Here is a 17,286-nt window from a genome sequence, read left to right on the forward strand (position 1 = left end):
TAAATTACTAACGCGTATGTAATTTAATACCGAGAGCTTGTAGCATTATCCTTTAAAATTATAAAGAAAAGATTTTTATTCATTGCGATGTTTATATGCAGAAAAATAAAAAAATTTATAATCATAATTATTCCTTATTTTATACATGTGTAAACAAAAATCAAATGAGAATCAAACCTAATTTATATGAGTTGTATTTGTAAAATCTGTTTAGTTTTATATGTAAAAGACAGGAAAATTATGTCTATTATCATACAATTTTAATACAGTCGATTGAATCCGAATTTCTCAAGTAGTTGAACATTTTTATCTTATTCTATTTTAAATGTACAAATGTGAATGTGTCTTTACAGCAGAAGCAACATGGGTCGATGCGCATGCGCATTTGGAATGATACCGTCTCTTCGCATATGATGGCGACTGACAACTTTAAAACGTGAGTTTATTATCATATAATTTCTTACGTTTATATTGTGATGTTTGAGTGTAAAATGTAATAGTGATATCACTGAATATTCAGATTCTTATTGATCGGCTAATTTTTTTTCATGCTCGTCGTTTAATAGAATATATCCTTAAAATTACCGCTCATAATTCGTTAGACCAACATTCACTTATCCTAGTAAGTATACCTATAAAGCTTCTCATAACTTCTCGCATTGGTATACTTGAAAAAAGTTCTAAAGTATGTATGAATAAATATAATGTGTACAAACTGTTTAATAGATGTTACATCAATTTCCATGATAATCTTTGTTTATATCTCTTTTTTAATTTACCTCCACTTATATCGAAATACTTCAAACAATCGTGACTTTGATACTTTGATAATGATTACGTCTACATATTCATATAACGATCAATTAATAGAGTTATATTTAAAAGAACAATAATTTTGTTTTATCATATTTGAAAACTTTTAAATAACCTCGATATCTCTTACACATTAAATATTAGATAGAAATATACTATTCAGTTAATTATAAAATAAAATGAGTACTTATTCGTAATCTTGACGGTGTAAAAAGTGTTAATAATTAAAAAAATTATTTTCAGGGTTATTCAATTTGTATCGTTTTTGAAAGTTAAAAACAAATTGCGAATTTCAATTATATCGTATTGTTGTCGTCATCATTAATCTATTTATGATGAATATATGAATTATTAGCATTTTTGATAAATTATGTAGTGGCAATAGTTTATTTGTAATTCACATTCTTTTTGAACGAAATAGATGAAACATATATATTGCAATAACAACCTGATTTAATTGCAACTTTATTAATATTAAGCGATAATATATCGAGCGTTATAAATGCTAGCATTTATACTTTAGAGGTTAATGTAGAAGTATATCGAAATCGAAACTTGAGCGTTTGTTTGGTATGCAGAAAGAATATCTTAATTAGCATTTTCTATGAATTAACAGAAATGATATCATTATGTATAGTATAACGGAAAATATTAATCGTAAAATTTACTAATTTTACTAAGGCTCGTTAAAATTCCAGTTTTAAAGACAGAATCTTTTTTCCATGTATACGTACTACTCGTTTAACCAATCGAACCACGATAACAATACGACGTCACGAAAATACTAGCTACCATTGGTTAAACCCTAAATCTACAAAAATGAAATAATAAAATTAATATGCAACTGTAATTGCAATCAACGTAAACCGAAAACATTTTGCATGTTATACTTTTATTAAATTATCAGCACAATGATGAATCTGAATTGTTACAAGTTAACTAAAAAATATTACTTGAATCATCGATAAATATGTGATGTCTCTTAAAAAAAAAATATTAGCTCAACGTGCATTGATCAGTAGGTCCAAAGCTGAACGTTCTTTTTTGTTGGTATTTTGCGCGGGAGATTGATCGAGAGATTGTAATAACGAGAATATTTCGTTGAAACAACAGATTATATGAAAAAAGCTTGAATACGTTGGATATACTTATTGATCGATCGGCCACGATCCTTGAATGATTTCAAAATTACTTGTACCGAAGAAAAATCTGTACATCAGATACGGTTAGTAAGGTATCGAGAATATTTCGATTGGTCGAAACGGTAAACTTGTTCTTTCCTGTATCAATGATTAACCAATACCGAGCGGCCTGTTGCGCCGTCGCCACTCCACTTGGAACCTATGAGGACGTAGCTGTAGCGTACAGAGAATGAAGGCTCGAACGCTCAAAAGATATGTGAAAATAATTGTATAAAAACATATAGAATTGTAATCTGGTTTATTTTTCGTGTGTTATGTATTAATTGCTTGCATCGCGTTAATAATTTTCCTGGAAAAGATTAGTTTTTTATAGTTCTATGCAACCTCTTATTCCAGTGAAAAGTGCGTGCGCGTTGTGTTCGAGTGATTCGTGATGCGCGACGAACCGATTTGTAAAAGTATTTGAACAACCGTGTTCGTGTTGTAACAGTTGAAGCTGTTTGTTTGAACAATGTTTAGCGATCTATAGAATGCGTGGAATGAATACTTGCTTCACGAATTGGGCTGAAAACGTGAAAAATAATAACATAACTCCACTCAGCTAGAATAGTTAGGCGCGTGTTTCAAACGGTGTTAGTGATTCTCCTGACGCCCAGTTATGGCCAGTCGTGATACAACGGCGTTAGTTATTAGAGTCTACAAATTACATTGAAATTTAGTTTGCCAAATTTTTTCCTCGATGCTTAGAAAACTTTACAATTATTCGTGAATTATGTAACTAGTTACAATTCTATTTGCTGATAGAAGATCTTATATACTGTTAGGTTTGTAGAATTACGATATGTCCTTTCCGCTACGTTTATTCCTCTGATTCATCGTACAGATTTCTTTGTAAGTTAGTTGAATATTTATTTCGTTATTTAATAAAGAAGTTTTTATGAAAATCTTTCAGGTTTAATTTTCTAAATGCAAACGAAATGTGAGATAGCATTACTGTTATTTTTCAATATTTTAACCACGTGTTTTTATATGATATTAGAAGTATATCGTTTAAACGAATCAAAATTTGTAAAACTTGAAATTTTTTCATTCTTATCAAATCATTCATAAATGATCATAATGAAAGATTGTTTTGCATCTCTGTAAAATGTATTTTGTTATATTGTTTTTATAGAATGGAAGAAGAAATAGTTGTAGATGATATAGATGAAAATAGTAGCTCAGAAACTCTACAATCAGACGATCCAACAACATCCGTCATGCCTTTATTATATATTCAACAAAGTAAATTGCGTTCCGCACCAACAACAACAACAAACCAAGCCATGGTTTCGTCTAATGCTCCTCAGCTTGCTGCCATTATTAATCCAGTCAATAATCAGGTAATTCAATAAATTTTAATATTTTAATAGTTTCATAGCATTCCGTTTGTGCTTGGGCATTCCATGTTCAAGGCAAGAATAAAAAATATACATACAATTTTTTTATAGATATTAGTGTTTTTACTTAAGCTCTTACATAAGTAGATTAATATGTTACACTACATGGTATAATAAACCACTTAGTTATACATACATATTTAGGTCAGAGTAACCTATAATTGCATTAAATAATCTAAAATAATTAAGATATAATCATGTATTATTAAGTACCTACAGCTTGAATCAGTCATTGTAAACTTGACAGAAGATGTTGATATACAAAGTGTGAAGTCTTATTACATTTCATATGTAGGTGGTAGCATTGAATGGTGTACTACTTTATAGTAAATATAGATTTGTTCAACATACTTGCTACAGTGGAGCACAAGCAGAACAACATAGATTAGATTAAACATTATCTTTTTTAATCATTCAGTATTCTTAACATATTTTTAATAAAAATATTTTAAATGCTTTTCGAATAAAATAAATTTCTTAAAAAGTAAGATGTTTTTCATTGAATTACATTAAATTACACAACTCTTCACAATGGGCAGACACTGAATTGGTTTAGATTGATCTGTCAAAACTTGTAAACCAATATCTGTCTGGAATATGTAAGTTGCTTTGATGTCATTAATGAGTCATTTGTTTTACTTTTGTTTTAGATTGTCACAGGACAAAACAAAGTATTTATACAAGGGCCAAGCCAGGTTACTACTTCTCAAAGTAAACAACATATTGTAATTCATCGGCCAATTAATACTGTTAGTACCACAACAACTTCTCAAGGACAGAAACATATACTGCTTAGAAAATCTAATACATCCACTGCTCAGATTGTGCCCTTAAGTGCTTCTCAGGGAAATCAAAGTAATGCACAAGCAGGCAAACATACATTTGCGTATCTTGGAACTCTCATTAAACCCAACAAATCACGCGAATCTGTTGTCATTCCAGCAGGTAATTTTATTTATAAACAGGTGGTGAAAAGTATTTCCTATTCAGATGATCTTAAGTTTACATGTTGATGTTTGTTAACAGGTGCATTAACAACAACTCAAATAGCTAAACCAAAATTGGTAATTGCACCAGTTATATCACAGTTAGCTCAAACTTCGACGAACACTACAGTAGTATCTCAAAGTCAACCCCCTAAACACATGGCAAATTTATTACTACCAGTCAGTATTCCTCAACAAAGTGTACCTACTAAATCCAGTATGTTCAACTTAAAAATTAATAATGGCCAAATTAATAGTGATAACAAAGGAACCATTACAGGTATGTAATTGAAAATCCTTATGAATATTTCTTTTTTTTTAAAATGAAAATAAATTATTTTTTTTTTACATTATAGTGTTACGGGAATCAAAAACAACAAATTCAGTCTCACATCCGCCACCTTTGCATCCTATTGCAAAAATGAGTTTATTAAATGCAAATAAAGGAAATAATAATTCCACAGACAGTATAAAAATTACAGAAAATCCCGATTCTGCTGTGATTACACCTATTCCAAAAAAAGATGATATTAATATGCCTGAGAAACGAAAAAAAACCATAAGTAATATATTACGGGGATCCAGTGAAAAGAGAATGAAAAAACAAAATCTTTCAAAGTCTTCACAGGAGAGTCTGGTTGATGTAAGTTATGCTCTAAGTAGCCCAGAATCAGAACAAGACAAGGACAAGAAAGTGCAAAACGATGATGATATTACATTGATTAAAGTAGTTCCTAGTGAAGATAAAGCTATAAAACTTCCTAATACGAGTATGGATGATGATATAAAAATAGAGATTATTAAAACGCGCACAAGTTGTGGTGTTGAGTCAATATCAGACAATAAAAATGACTCTAAAGTCAATAATCATGAAGATATAAAAGATCATTTAAACGCAACACATCCGAACGATTCGAATTTTGATGCTGCAAAAGTCCTAGATTGGAAAGATGGTGTCGGTACACTTCCTGGAAGTACACTAAAGGTGTGTAAATATAACATTCAAAAGTTAAATTATAAATGATTTAATATTTTAAAATAACATTAATATTTTACAGTTTCGTATGAATGAATTCGGTATTATGGAAGTAGTAGACGAGGACGAAACTAACAAACAAAGTAAAGATAGTATCGGTGACAAAGAAAATGTTTGTTCAACTCAGAATTCATCAAAGTCCAGTACTCCAACTGTGAATAATATTAACGTTGAGAAGAAACGTGAGTATCAAATAATTGTGTTTTCCTCGAAACATATTGATACGGATATTTCTAAACGATATTTATTTCTAGCTGATGATAGAAAATCTAGAACCGTCTCGGCGGACACGATGTATCATTGCGAAGGTTGTGGGTGTTATGGTTTAGCTGCAGAATTTGAAAGTCCAATATCGTGTAGTCCATCTTGCACAGAAATAATAGAAGCTAAATCAAAACAACCTGCCATACGAAAAGAAAAAGACTTAAAGTAGGTCGTTGAGTAAAATTTTTTCAATAATTAACAGATGGTTAGACATGCATTTATTTCTACGTGTTTTTACAGAGATTTACGCGCAAAACGGAAACGTAAAAAGTTATTACAGGAACAACAGCAGCCTAAAGAAATAGATGAAAAGTCTGAAGAAAAAGTGCAGGACAAAGTAAGATCCGAAACGGATGAAGATACGAAAGATACTATCACAGCAATGGATGAGGAGAGCCAAGGAGATTCTACCGAATCTAAGGTATGTACAACCAAACTCTGTTTACAGAAGTTATTGAAACTTACTGCTTATAAGTGTGTCTCTGTATGTAGTATCCTTGGCAGACAGGAAAACTGGGATTTTCGTGGTCGAAGTATCTTGAACATTGTAAAGCAAAAGCAGCGCCTGTTAAACTATTCAAAGATCCTTTTCCATATACTAAAAACCATTTCAAGGTTGGAATGAGATTAGAAGGAATAGATCCCGAACATCCGTCACGTTATTGCGTTCTTACAGTTGTGGAAGTAGTAGGTGAGTAGTGCAAAATTGTTATTTAAATTTAGATGACTATACGTGGCATATTGTACGTATTTATTTACAACAGGATATAGAATACGTCTGCATTTCGATGGATATCCAGAAAATTACGATTTTTGGATAAATGCAGACAGTATGGATATATTTCCTGCTGGATGGTCAGAGAAGAACGGACATCGATTAGACCCACCGAAAGGTTACGTGGCGAGTAATTTTAATTGGAATGCGTATCTTAAAATTTGCAAAGCTACCGCAGCACCGAAAAATATATTTTCAAATAAAAGTGTGAGTAATCACATTGAATTGTGTAATCGAATTTTATAGCTTCTAGGATTCTAACAGGTATATTCGATTATTTCAGTCGGTCTTTCCAACTGGTTTTCGTGCAGGAATGAAATTGGAAGCGGTAGATAGAAAACATTCTTCGTTGGTTTGTGTAGCTAGTATAGCAGGCCTAATGGATTCTCGCATATTAGTTCATTTTGATTCTTGGGACGAAGTGTACGATTATTGGGCTGATGCAAGCTCTCCATATATTCATCCTGTGGGATGGTGTCATCACAATGGTCACAGTCTTACACCACCAAATAGTAAGTTAGAATCGAATTAGTTTTATTCTAGAACTTCTTCCGAAAGAAAATGGTTAATTTTTTTTCTTTTAGATTATAAGGATCCAAAATCTTTTACATGGGATACATATTTGAGAGAAACCCGTTCTATGGTTGCACCAGCAAGAGCTTTTAAACAACGACCACCTTGCGGATTTAAGCGCGGAATGAAACTTGAAGCAGTCGATAAACGTGTGCCACAACTCATAAGGGTAGCATCGGTTGAAGATGTGAAAGATCATATGTTCGTAAATTATGAATATTTCTTTCTAACCGAAATATTACGATTCAGATAAATTATATACATTTTCACGCCATAGGTTAAAGATACGATTTGATGGATGGCCAGAAAATCACGCGTATTGGGTCGACGACGATTCTCCGGATATACATCCTATGGGTTGGTGTTTGAAAACTGGTCATCCTTTGGAACCACCATTAAGTAAGATTTATTAGTCCATTATTTAGTCTATTATCTATCAGCCTATTTCGAGTAACTCTATTATTCTTTATTATAGCTCCGGATAATTTGAACGACAGACCGGAATGTGGAACGTACGGTTGCAGAGGAATAGGACACGTGAAAGGACCTAAATATGCGACGCATAACTCTGCATCTGGTTGTCCATATTCACCTCAGAATCTTCATAAAGTTAGACAGTTGTCGGATAGACTGAATTTAAAACACGAAACATGTGATTTCGAGGAGGATGTACAAGATAAACCAAAAACAGAAAAGACTGATAAAATAAAAATGGAGAAGTCCGAGAAACTCGAGAAAATTGAGAAACCATTCTTTTCGGATGAACGCTTAACGAAGACTGAGAAAGATACGAAGCTGGAAGACGGTGATTTCTACGAAAAACATTACAGGCCTGACAATTTAGAAAAGTACATTACACAAACAGTTTATATAATTGTATTTCTACGCTTTTCATATGTTTATACGAATTAACAATTTGTTATTCACACAGGTTAAACAGATCGAAACATCATCACAGCGATGGACAGACGGACGATGACGAACTTTTAAGGAAAAGAAAGAAAAGGTTTGTTCCCTTCTAACTTTATTCAATTTTATATGTAGAACTGTTAGTTCAATAATTATTGATTTAAAATATTTCTATAGACGACAGATATCTGAAGAGAACTTATACTCTCTATCAAATAGTTATAGCGATTCACCGTTAAATTCGATGCCATACGCACCAAATATGCCTGATAAACAGTTGCGTACAGAGTTGTATCAATCTGTCTATACTCCTGGATACAATCCATTACCGGATGCACCACACATATGGGCGAAACATAGCAACGCTTTAAACAGAGTAGTAGCGAAGCAAAATACAAACCCTCGAAGATGGTCAAACGAGGAAGTGATCAAGTTCATACAGAGCGTCCCTAATTGTAAAGAGATTGGAAATATTTTCAGGAAACACGTATGTACATGTATTAAAACAAAAAGAAATTCGACACATTTATCTAACTTAATTTACATACATATGTTATATGAAATATCGAATCTTCTTTTTCATTTGCAGAATATCGATGGCGAGGCATTTTTAATGTTAACTCAAGAGGATTTAGTGTCGTTATTGGGACTGCGTCTCGGCCCTGCTATTAAATTATACAATAGCATAGTTCTTCTGCGACGAAGGGCAACGTGAATCGGGTGCGATGAACGCACACATACTTGGATCTTGCAAAGTGTAAAGTGGCAGCTATCGCGACGATAATGTCAAAAGTATTTATTTGAGGATTATAACGAATCATCGAGATGGAAACATGTACTTTCCATCGAGATTAAGGACGTTGATTTAATTGTAATTGATAAGAGAAAAACGAAGGAGAGATTTCTTAATTTGATAACGCAAAAGGATCGATTGTTGGAAAAGTGAAAAAGACTATTGTGTGGCAATTTAAAACTGAAATGGACGATAATCTTGACTTTATAAAATATAAGTATAGCCCGAATTTACGCGCATGATAAGTACTTACGATTGTCCGTTTTAATTTTTCTTATACAGTGAAGTGCATTCAGTCATGTACAAATGTAAATATTAATAATCTTAATAATTAAATATTGTAATACAAAAAAATATGATAAGGTCTCGAAGAAATTTTCTTAACCTGCAGTACTAGTTCAATTTCGATTTCTCTCGTTGGAGTTTATTAGTGATACATATTAAAATTGGATATTTTTGATAACACTATAGTGCAGTGATTATTAGATTATAAAATGATTGATTAATTCCTTCATGCTTCCATAACTTAAGACATTTCATTTTTTTACCAAACAACACACAGAAGTTAATGTATTCTTATTGAAGTAACGATTGTATACATATAAACATAAACATGAAATAAAAACAAACCATATCGACATATTGGAAATGAATTATTCCCCTTGAGTAGATCAAGTTTGAAGGTTTAAAGTATCTACTTAGAAAATAATTAATATTTAATTAAATATAATAGGAATCTCTTACCGACGTAGGAACACGTAGGAAAGACGGAGTGCTGCTCCATTTAAACAACGTTATCCCTCTCTACTCGTTCCTGGCATCGTGCCACTCGTCGTCGGTTTATCCCCTCTCCTTTATTAGACGCCAGCCAGCGAAGTGGCTGCTATGGCGATGTTTACAGCGTAGTCACGGCGACCGGCCATGTGTTCAGTACTGTTCAGTCGGTGGTTTGTCGCGCACCGGTTAAGAGAAGGTTGTCGTGCGTGTGTTTGTCTCGTGGTTCTTCGTGTACCTTCGTTTTACGAAAGCGTTCTCGTGCATAGAAACCACTTGACACTGACAAAACTAAACACTTGGCGTCCTACTGCTGCAGGTTGTTCGACATCCTCCACTTGCAAACTACTCTGGCTTTCGTAGCAGTTACGATAATTAAACGATTCAGAGTACAATCACTTAAATTGTTAAAAATTCGAGCATACGATTTTGTGAATTTAAAACTTCTTGCAACTTTATTCGTGAAACACATTTTAACCGAATTCGGTGGTGGCTTGGATAAACGTTGGAAAATCGAGACAATGATAGTGTCGTTGAAAACTTGGTACGAAATAACGCATATTAAAATATCCTGTGCCTCGGTCGCGTTTAATCTACAAAGTGACAACGTACACGCGAAGAAGAAATTTTACGTATGATCGCGTATTTCGAATCGAAGATAATTCGCGCGAGTCGTTGACATGCGCAGTTACGTTAGTTTCCCGCTAGGACGTTCGATTTAGAGATATCGAAAAGAATCGGAAGTTGCTCTTTTCGATGAGAATCGAAGGAGTTCGAGAAGTGAAGAAGAACAGTGACTAGCGTCGTATGTTATGACTGGCGTATTTTTTACGAGGCAAAAGGAGGAGAACGATGTGGGGTGGTTGCCGTTGATCGTTGATGAACGAGAAAAGCGCGAAAATCTCGAAGAAGAAGGACGGTCGGTGAAATTTGGCGGCGGGGGTGGGCCGCAGGCTCGTTTGTCGGTGATTGGCGCGGGATACACCGGCACCGGTAGTGCTAAAATGCCCCGTGGCCTGCCGACTAGACGAGGTCTCCAGGCGTTGGCACTTGTTCTCGCCACCGCTTATGCTACGATTCTCCTTTATCAGGCCGTTGCACCTCGTCAGGTAAGTTTTATAAATTCCAAGTACCTGCAACGCCGAATTAAGGGTAGGTCTAAGCAGAGGTCTAAGGGGGCTACAGCCCACTTGCCAGGGAATTCCTTTCTAAACCTTCCATTTACTATGTCAAACATTATGGAATGAATTTTTGTTACCATTGCACTATTTCTTTACGATTAAACGTCATTTAATTTTATTTAGAATAAATTTCAATTTTTGAATCGAGTTTTTATCAATCAAGGGGGCCCTCGGATGTCCGATAGCCCCCGGGCCTCAAGGATCTTGATCCACCCCTGAGTACCCATAATTCCGTCGTTTAAAAAATTATTTCAACCGTCAATTGACTCGCGTAGTAGGTGTCGCTAGATCGACTTTAGTGGTAGGCGTCTCGAATTAGTTGTAACGAAGGGTAAATCGGTAGCCAGTTATGTTAATCGAGCGACAAATCAGGTAAGTGTAACACGTTCGGTCGAGTTTGTTTTCATTTCGAGCCACGGAACGGGGATACACGTTCTATCGTGGCGTGCACGTGCTCGCTTCCTTTCCAAGAATCGTCGTTGATCGAATTGTCGCGCACGATGTTTACGAAGTATCACGAGTTAACACGTGTGTCACTTTGTTTTCAGTGGGTAGACGAAATGACGGTCGAAGTGAACAGTCGAAGCGTACTGGTGGAAATACCAGTTTCGAGGAGAACGATAAGCGAAGAATCGTCGGTAACACCTGCAATCGCAACGGCGACCATGGCACCGTTCACCACGAATCTCAACGACGTGTTTATCAGCGTCAAGACTACTAAACACTACCATCATTCTCGTTTGCCGGCGATCATCGGCACGTGGTTTCAATTCGCCAAAGATCAGGTAAGTTTCGAATCATCAGGCGTGCATATTTAATATTTAAACAATTCGAGAAAGCTCCGACGCCATCTTGGCAGTAGCTCAAGTCACGTGACATTTTGGCGCCGTCATATTTTAACCCTCTTAATCGTAAAATGGCGCGCTAATTTCTTTCCTTTTATAATAGAAAATATTACATGTAGAACTTTGTTTTTCCTCTTAAATAATATTAGGTAGATACTTTTTTAATTAGCAAAACCTAAGAAGATATCACGAGGGTAATAATCAATCCTTAGAATTGGCTGGACATCTGGTGAGAATAATCGCGACTTTGTGTGCGATTTGTTACCGTTCGACGGAGCATGTACGATCTTGACGAGATTTCGTGGGAACGGGATTTACTCTATTTCAGTTTTACCGTTTCTTATGTTCACTTTTCTCTGCTGCTCGTTCATTATTAGCATCCACACACTTGGTGACCAACTCTACGAACAGTTGCATTGTTTCTACCCGGAACAAACGAATTTTATCTGTTCATTCTTCGCGTGTATCTGCTCAGCAGTCGCCGCGTAGTCTCCCTTTTGTATTCGTTCGTTTATCAGACTGTCTTCGTTGCTCTTCGGTAACCGGAGGTGTAGTAACAAACATTCACGGTACCGATCGAGCAACGGGCTAGTAGCGTACAACTTTCGCGATATTATCTCCCCACGACTAATTGCATGCATTGTACTTCCTCTCTCGTTTCTTGGCCGGCACTGGCGACGCTTCCTGGAAGCGGGTAGCCGAGAAAAGTCGCGGTGCCAACAATCGAGCCAGAAAGAGATTCTCGGGAATTGCGCATTTGCGAGAATTACTCTGCACCCAAAAGGCCCCATTTCAGAGCACTTATCTTCTTGAGCCGGCACGATATTCGCCAGTTAGGTACTCCTTTTGTCGGTTTGGTTCTCTTTAAGGCGCGTTAGACCCTTAGGGAGGCCCGTTCAATGAATTTAAACTAAATTTTTGCCGAATTACATCTTTTCTTGTTAACGAATATACATCAATTACTAGACGTTTTAGTAAGAACGAAACGAAGCAAACTTAGCTCTCACGGTTCACTTTTGACCCTCGTTACCCCCATGGAGCCCCATGTTAAATCGATCCACCTTTTTCCTGATCGTTTAATCACGCGGCGCGTACGGATCAGTGATACCAGCATCCACGTCCATTTCGATCCTTTAATCGCGTGTAATTTGCGAAACAAACGGTGATTAACATGATTCTAGCCGGAAAGGGGATTTAACCCTTTATCGTTATACCGTTTTCCCAACGAATCCTGTTTGATGCGTTAGAAATATTAGCAACGAATTGTTGTTTCATTTCACGGTGTCTCGAATTCGCAATCCAATTTACGAAAGATGATTTACCGCGAGGAAAGGGAAAGGGAAAGGGAAAGGGAAAGGGAAAGAAAGGGTCAGGTAGGGAAACGAATCATTGCCCGGAGCTCTGAATTGTTTTACACGTTAGAAGGCTCGTTTAAAATGCAAATCGACTCCTTTCAATGTTCAGCCAAAGCTTTGTTCCTTTTCACGGTTCACGGTTTCATCTATTCACCTGAATGGCACAGTCTGCCCAATTCTACGTAGGATTATTTTAACAGAAACTCTTTTTCATTTGGAAAATTAACGCGGTACCATTCTTGTCTCCCATTATTCTAAACCTTTTCCGATTCGCAATTCGACAGTCATCGTTCTCGATTGCTCGCTCGTTAAAAGCGTGCCGATAGGTATTCGTTTCGAGAAAAAGTTCATCTTTCTCGAGCAAAGAGATCGATCTCCAGCGAACCGTTTGTCATTAGTTTCAGTGACTCGCTCCGCGTTGCAACCCTTCAATTCACAAAAGGTATTTTCGCTTCTGAATCGCTCGCGGATAATTGCTCAATTACAACGTTTATTTATCCGATATTGTCCGCTGACTTTGGAGCTGTAATTTAACAGGACAAAAATATAGAGTATCCAGGGTGGCTACCTTTTATTTTCATACCGATACTCATCAAGGAAATTGATCTCGAAATTGATTGGACATCCGTTTCGCTCGTTAACAGGATCGAGCATGAAACACCGCTTACTCGAAGAACATTTTGCGATATAATTTCGAGGAAGTAGTAGCTGGAGTCCAATCGAGATTTGAATTTTAATCGAGAGATTACCGAGACGAAGGATCCTTTTCCAACGAATATTAATTAATTAGGCCCTGAACTCCCTTCGTAAGTACGTTCGCGCCTGTTTCAGCCGCTCCGTACGTGCGTGGATTAATGTAATTACGTCGATGTAACGCGACGCCGGTGCCACTGACGTCATGGCGTTTCTCTCGTCTCTCTCACGAGAGTCCCTCGTTTGCCGGATATTCGTGTTCCTTCTACGAATGCTGACGGAGGCTTTCGTATTCTTTTTCTTCTTCGTCGACGTTTTAATAGCCATAATACCGGACGCCACGTTTCTGAATATTTTAATCGATCGAGCGTTCGAGCTAACATTCGGAGCGATTCGATCAAGGGGCTATACCAGTGTAACACTTTTGAAAAATCGATTTTGTTTTTTGCATTTTTTGAAAGTCTATACTCCCTAGAATATCGTATTAAAATTTTAAGGTCGAATCTCAAATAGTTTAGGAATGGCAACGTTCTAAAGAGTAACTGTTGGCGTGTCAGAAACGCGCTTACCGCCGATGGATCGCGGTATCTCTCAATTTTGCTGCAGCTGTAACTCGAATACAAATTATTGCATCGACTCGAAACTTTCTCAGCGTGTTCAGTACATGTTTTGCCATACCACGAACTAGGATTTTTATGATCGGACGAAAAATGCCAATTTGGCATTAAAAAAACTACGATTTTTTTCGGCTAAATACCAAACTTTTCTTCAAAACTTCGCCATTTCGTCAGATTTTGATATTTTTCAAAAATCCTAGTTCATGGTACGGAGAATACCTTCTAGTTTAACACCGTCTTAGTCATTTTTCATTTTGAGCACTCAGACGGCGGTAATTACTGCAGCAGTGGAGCAACTTTTTTTTTTTAGAGCCCTGGAAGATAGCGTATAAGTCGCTTGTTATTTATTATTTTTGTACCAAAAAATTATTATAGATATACGACTTGTAACTAAATACATCTCTAAAGTTTGAAAACATTTGATGTAATATTTCTTAAAAAAAAAAAAAATTCTCGAAAATCACCTAATTTTAGAGCGGTCACACTGGTATAGCCCCTTAACACGTTGACTACCGTGGGGGTCACCGGTGACCGGCATCGCAAATTACACGTACTCCAATAATTAAAAGAAAACGATAGAAAAATATTATTTTCAATAGTATTGTTATTATACTAATAATGTAAAGTATCAAATTAAAAGCTTGACATTTGAAATTTGAAAATTAATTATTCCTATTCTTAATATTAGGTCATCCCATAAGTTCGTGCCGTTTTTTGAACGGTCCCATGTGTTAATGTCTTTAAATGTGTATGAATTGTTGTTTTTGGTATTTCTAGAATATTTGACATCTCATGAACTGATAAATTAAGTGATTTCTCTACAAGATCTTGAATTTTGTCTTCCTGTGTCTGAGAAAGACGACCAGAACGTTTCTCATCTTCTAAACAAAAATTCTCATTTTTAAAACGTGTAAACCATTTTCTACAGTTACGAGATGAAAGAGCAGTTTCTCCGCAAACAGCACATATATTGTTTGTCGCAATTGTTACCGAACTTCCTTTTCGAAATTCATATAACATTAGATGTCGGAAACGAATACGAATTTCACTCATCATTTTTAACTGTTAAAAATCAATGCGTTCACTATTTCACGATCCCATACCCATGAAAATCTCTTTTAGACTGCCCTCAAACAGATAAACTGAAGTGCATTGGTTTCTTATCGCCTTGTGTTTATAAATCGAGGCGTGAAATGTATACATACAAAAGTCGGCACGAACTTATGGGATGACCTAATAATTAGAGTTTTAATACGTCTCGTAACAAATGCCCATTTTCACTGTGGCATTCAACGTGTTAAGGTGGGAATCCGCGTTTCCTTCGGTTTCCTCGACGAAAGCTTATCCGAGAAATTGTGAAAATCCTCGAGACAATACTGGTGACGTCTGGTTGCGCCACTGTTTCCCCTCGTTCCGACGTTCTTGCAGCCGTGTTCACTTCCTGAAGGCAACTTGGGAACTAAAAATAGTCGACTGCTTTAACACGTGCAACGCACCAGAGTACCGAGGGGCAAAATAACAGAATCTAACGCGTTTCAAAGGTGTTTCGGAGCTTAGAAAATTATTTAGTTGGAGGCGAAAGTGGCGTTGGACGGAGCCGATCCGGTTCGATCGAACGGAAAAATCGAAATTTATGATCGGTACGTGACACGGCATGGTCGACACGGCAACAAATATCTAACTGGCTGTGTCAATGGATTCTAATAATCGTGTTTCTGTTTTTCTTGCTGCTTTCAGACGTGGTTCTTCACCGACCGCGACGACCCGTACTTCCAGAACCAAACCAGTGAGTATTTCTATCAGTCTACCAATCTATCGATTCTATCAATCTCGTTATTTTTATTGAAACATGTAAAGCGTGTTCCCTGATAATTCCTTTGCACGATATCCTAGAAATTTTTCTTCATAATGGGAGGGTTTAGGAACGCCGCACAGTGGGATAAAACTGTTTTGGGCGATCAAAATTCTGTAACTTCGGTTCTATTGGAAATATTTTAAGGAAATTTTGTAAAGTTTTTGCTTACATTATGATACTCAAGTTGTATTAATATAAATCATATTGAACTACAGGGTGTCAAGATATTCACGTATAAACTGTAGCGCGTTCAATATTCTTCATTGGTTAGACATATTTTATGTTATTTAACAAAAATTTGACTTAAAACTGTTAATAACTGTAAGAAAAATGGATATAATAATTAAAAAATGGCAAGACATGTGTTATTATAATATATTTATTTATATTTATTATAATCTATACCAAATCATTCGTGAAAAACGTTTCGATAATTATGAAAATTTATTATGGCATATTGCAAGGACGAAATAAAGTTTTGCAATGATTAATAATAACAGTTAATAAGGCAGTTAACTAAATCTTCGCGCGCAGCGGCCAAGATGGGTGTAATTTCATTCAATCGCCATTTTCTTAAAAAAGTGCACCGGATTTTTTCAGATTCTGATAGAGGAAGGTTCACTCTTTCCTCCAGTAATAATTAAACATGTGGCAAGTTGTGGCATTTTTTTAAAATCAAACTCAAAGTTGAGATTCTAGTTAAATGTACTTCGTTTCAATCAGATCCTATTATTTAAAAAGTTGTTAACATTTTAACTTACTTTATGCACTGAATAGAATCTATACTAATCTAGTAAACTTTATCATTCATTTGAATTGTATCTTTCCGAGTAAAATTCATTAGAATCGTACATAGAAGTTACTGGTAATTAAATATTATCAGCGTTTCGTTTTGACGAATTTCTACTGACTTTGAGTGCGAACCACGGCAAAACGGAAGCAAATATGAAAAAAACGGATTACACTACGTTAAACTACAGTTTATTCTCTATCGATGTATGTAATTAGTTTCTTAATTTTCGATAATTTTCTTAACGGCCGAAAGCCGTTTTGTCCCAGTGTGCACCGTAGAGGCACGCCTCGCCACGGCTGTCGCGAAGTCCGTTAATTGAGGAAGTAATTAAGCCAGCGAGGCCGAAAATGTCGTTCATTACGATCACCGCCAGAGATGAGAGTATTCAGGAGAAATGCTTGGAAAACGGGGGATCTTAGATCTTACGCTGGTCGTTAATATTC

At 35.8% G+C, this 17,286-nt stretch overlaps 2 protein-coding genes across 3 annotated transcripts in view; both read left to right on the top strand.

Moving 5' to 3' along the window:
• Positions 1 to 329: 329 nt before the first annotated feature.
• Positions 330 to 9,355, top strand: l(3)mbt (lethal (3) malignant brain tumor). The gene is made up of 17 exons (XM_034319819.2): positions 330 to 436; positions 3,130 to 3,337; positions 4,045 to 4,339; positions 4,421 to 4,660; positions 4,737 to 5,365; positions 5,439 to 5,598; positions 5,671 to 5,845; positions 5,921 to 6,101; positions 6,173 to 6,371; positions 6,445 to 6,662; positions 6,739 to 6,967; positions 7,040 to 7,229; positions 7,306 to 7,427; positions 7,504 to 7,876; positions 7,960 to 8,034; positions 8,115 to 8,424; positions 8,527 to 9,355. Exons 1-17 carry the CDS (start codon positions 372 to 374, stop codon positions 8,650 to 8,652), a joined length of 3,795 nt encoding a protein of 1,264 aa, XP_034175710.1. The 5' UTR covers positions 330 to 371; the 3' UTR covers positions 8,653 to 9,355.
• A 270-nt stretch (positions 9,356 to 9,625) lies between these two features.
• The window catches only part of fng (Fringe glycosyltransferase), a 41,868-nt gene continuing 34,207 nt past the window's right edge, over positions 9,626 to 17,286 (top strand). Inside the window, exons 1-3 of one of the 2 annotated variants that reach the window (XM_034319513.2) lie at positions 9,626 to 10,613; positions 11,234 to 11,470; positions 15,933 to 15,981. In XM_034319513.2, the coding sequence (XP_034175404.2) occupies positions 10,317 to 10,613; positions 11,234 to 11,470; positions 15,933 to 15,981 (583 nt within the window). In that variant the 5' untranslated portion in view covers positions 9,626 to 10,316. The remainder of the gene's footprint in view (positions 10,614 to 11,233; positions 11,471 to 15,932; positions 15,982 to 17,286) is intronic. The other variant, XM_034319514.2, reaches the window with a different exon arrangement.

Source organism: Osmia lignaria, chromosome 13 (genome assembly GCF_051020975.1).
Source record: "Osmia lignaria lignaria isolate PbOS001 chromosome 13, iyOsmLign1, whole genome shotgun sequence".
In the NCBI taxonomy this organism is placed as follows: domain Eukaryota; kingdom Metazoa; phylum Arthropoda; class Insecta; order Hymenoptera; family Megachilidae; genus Osmia; species Osmia lignaria.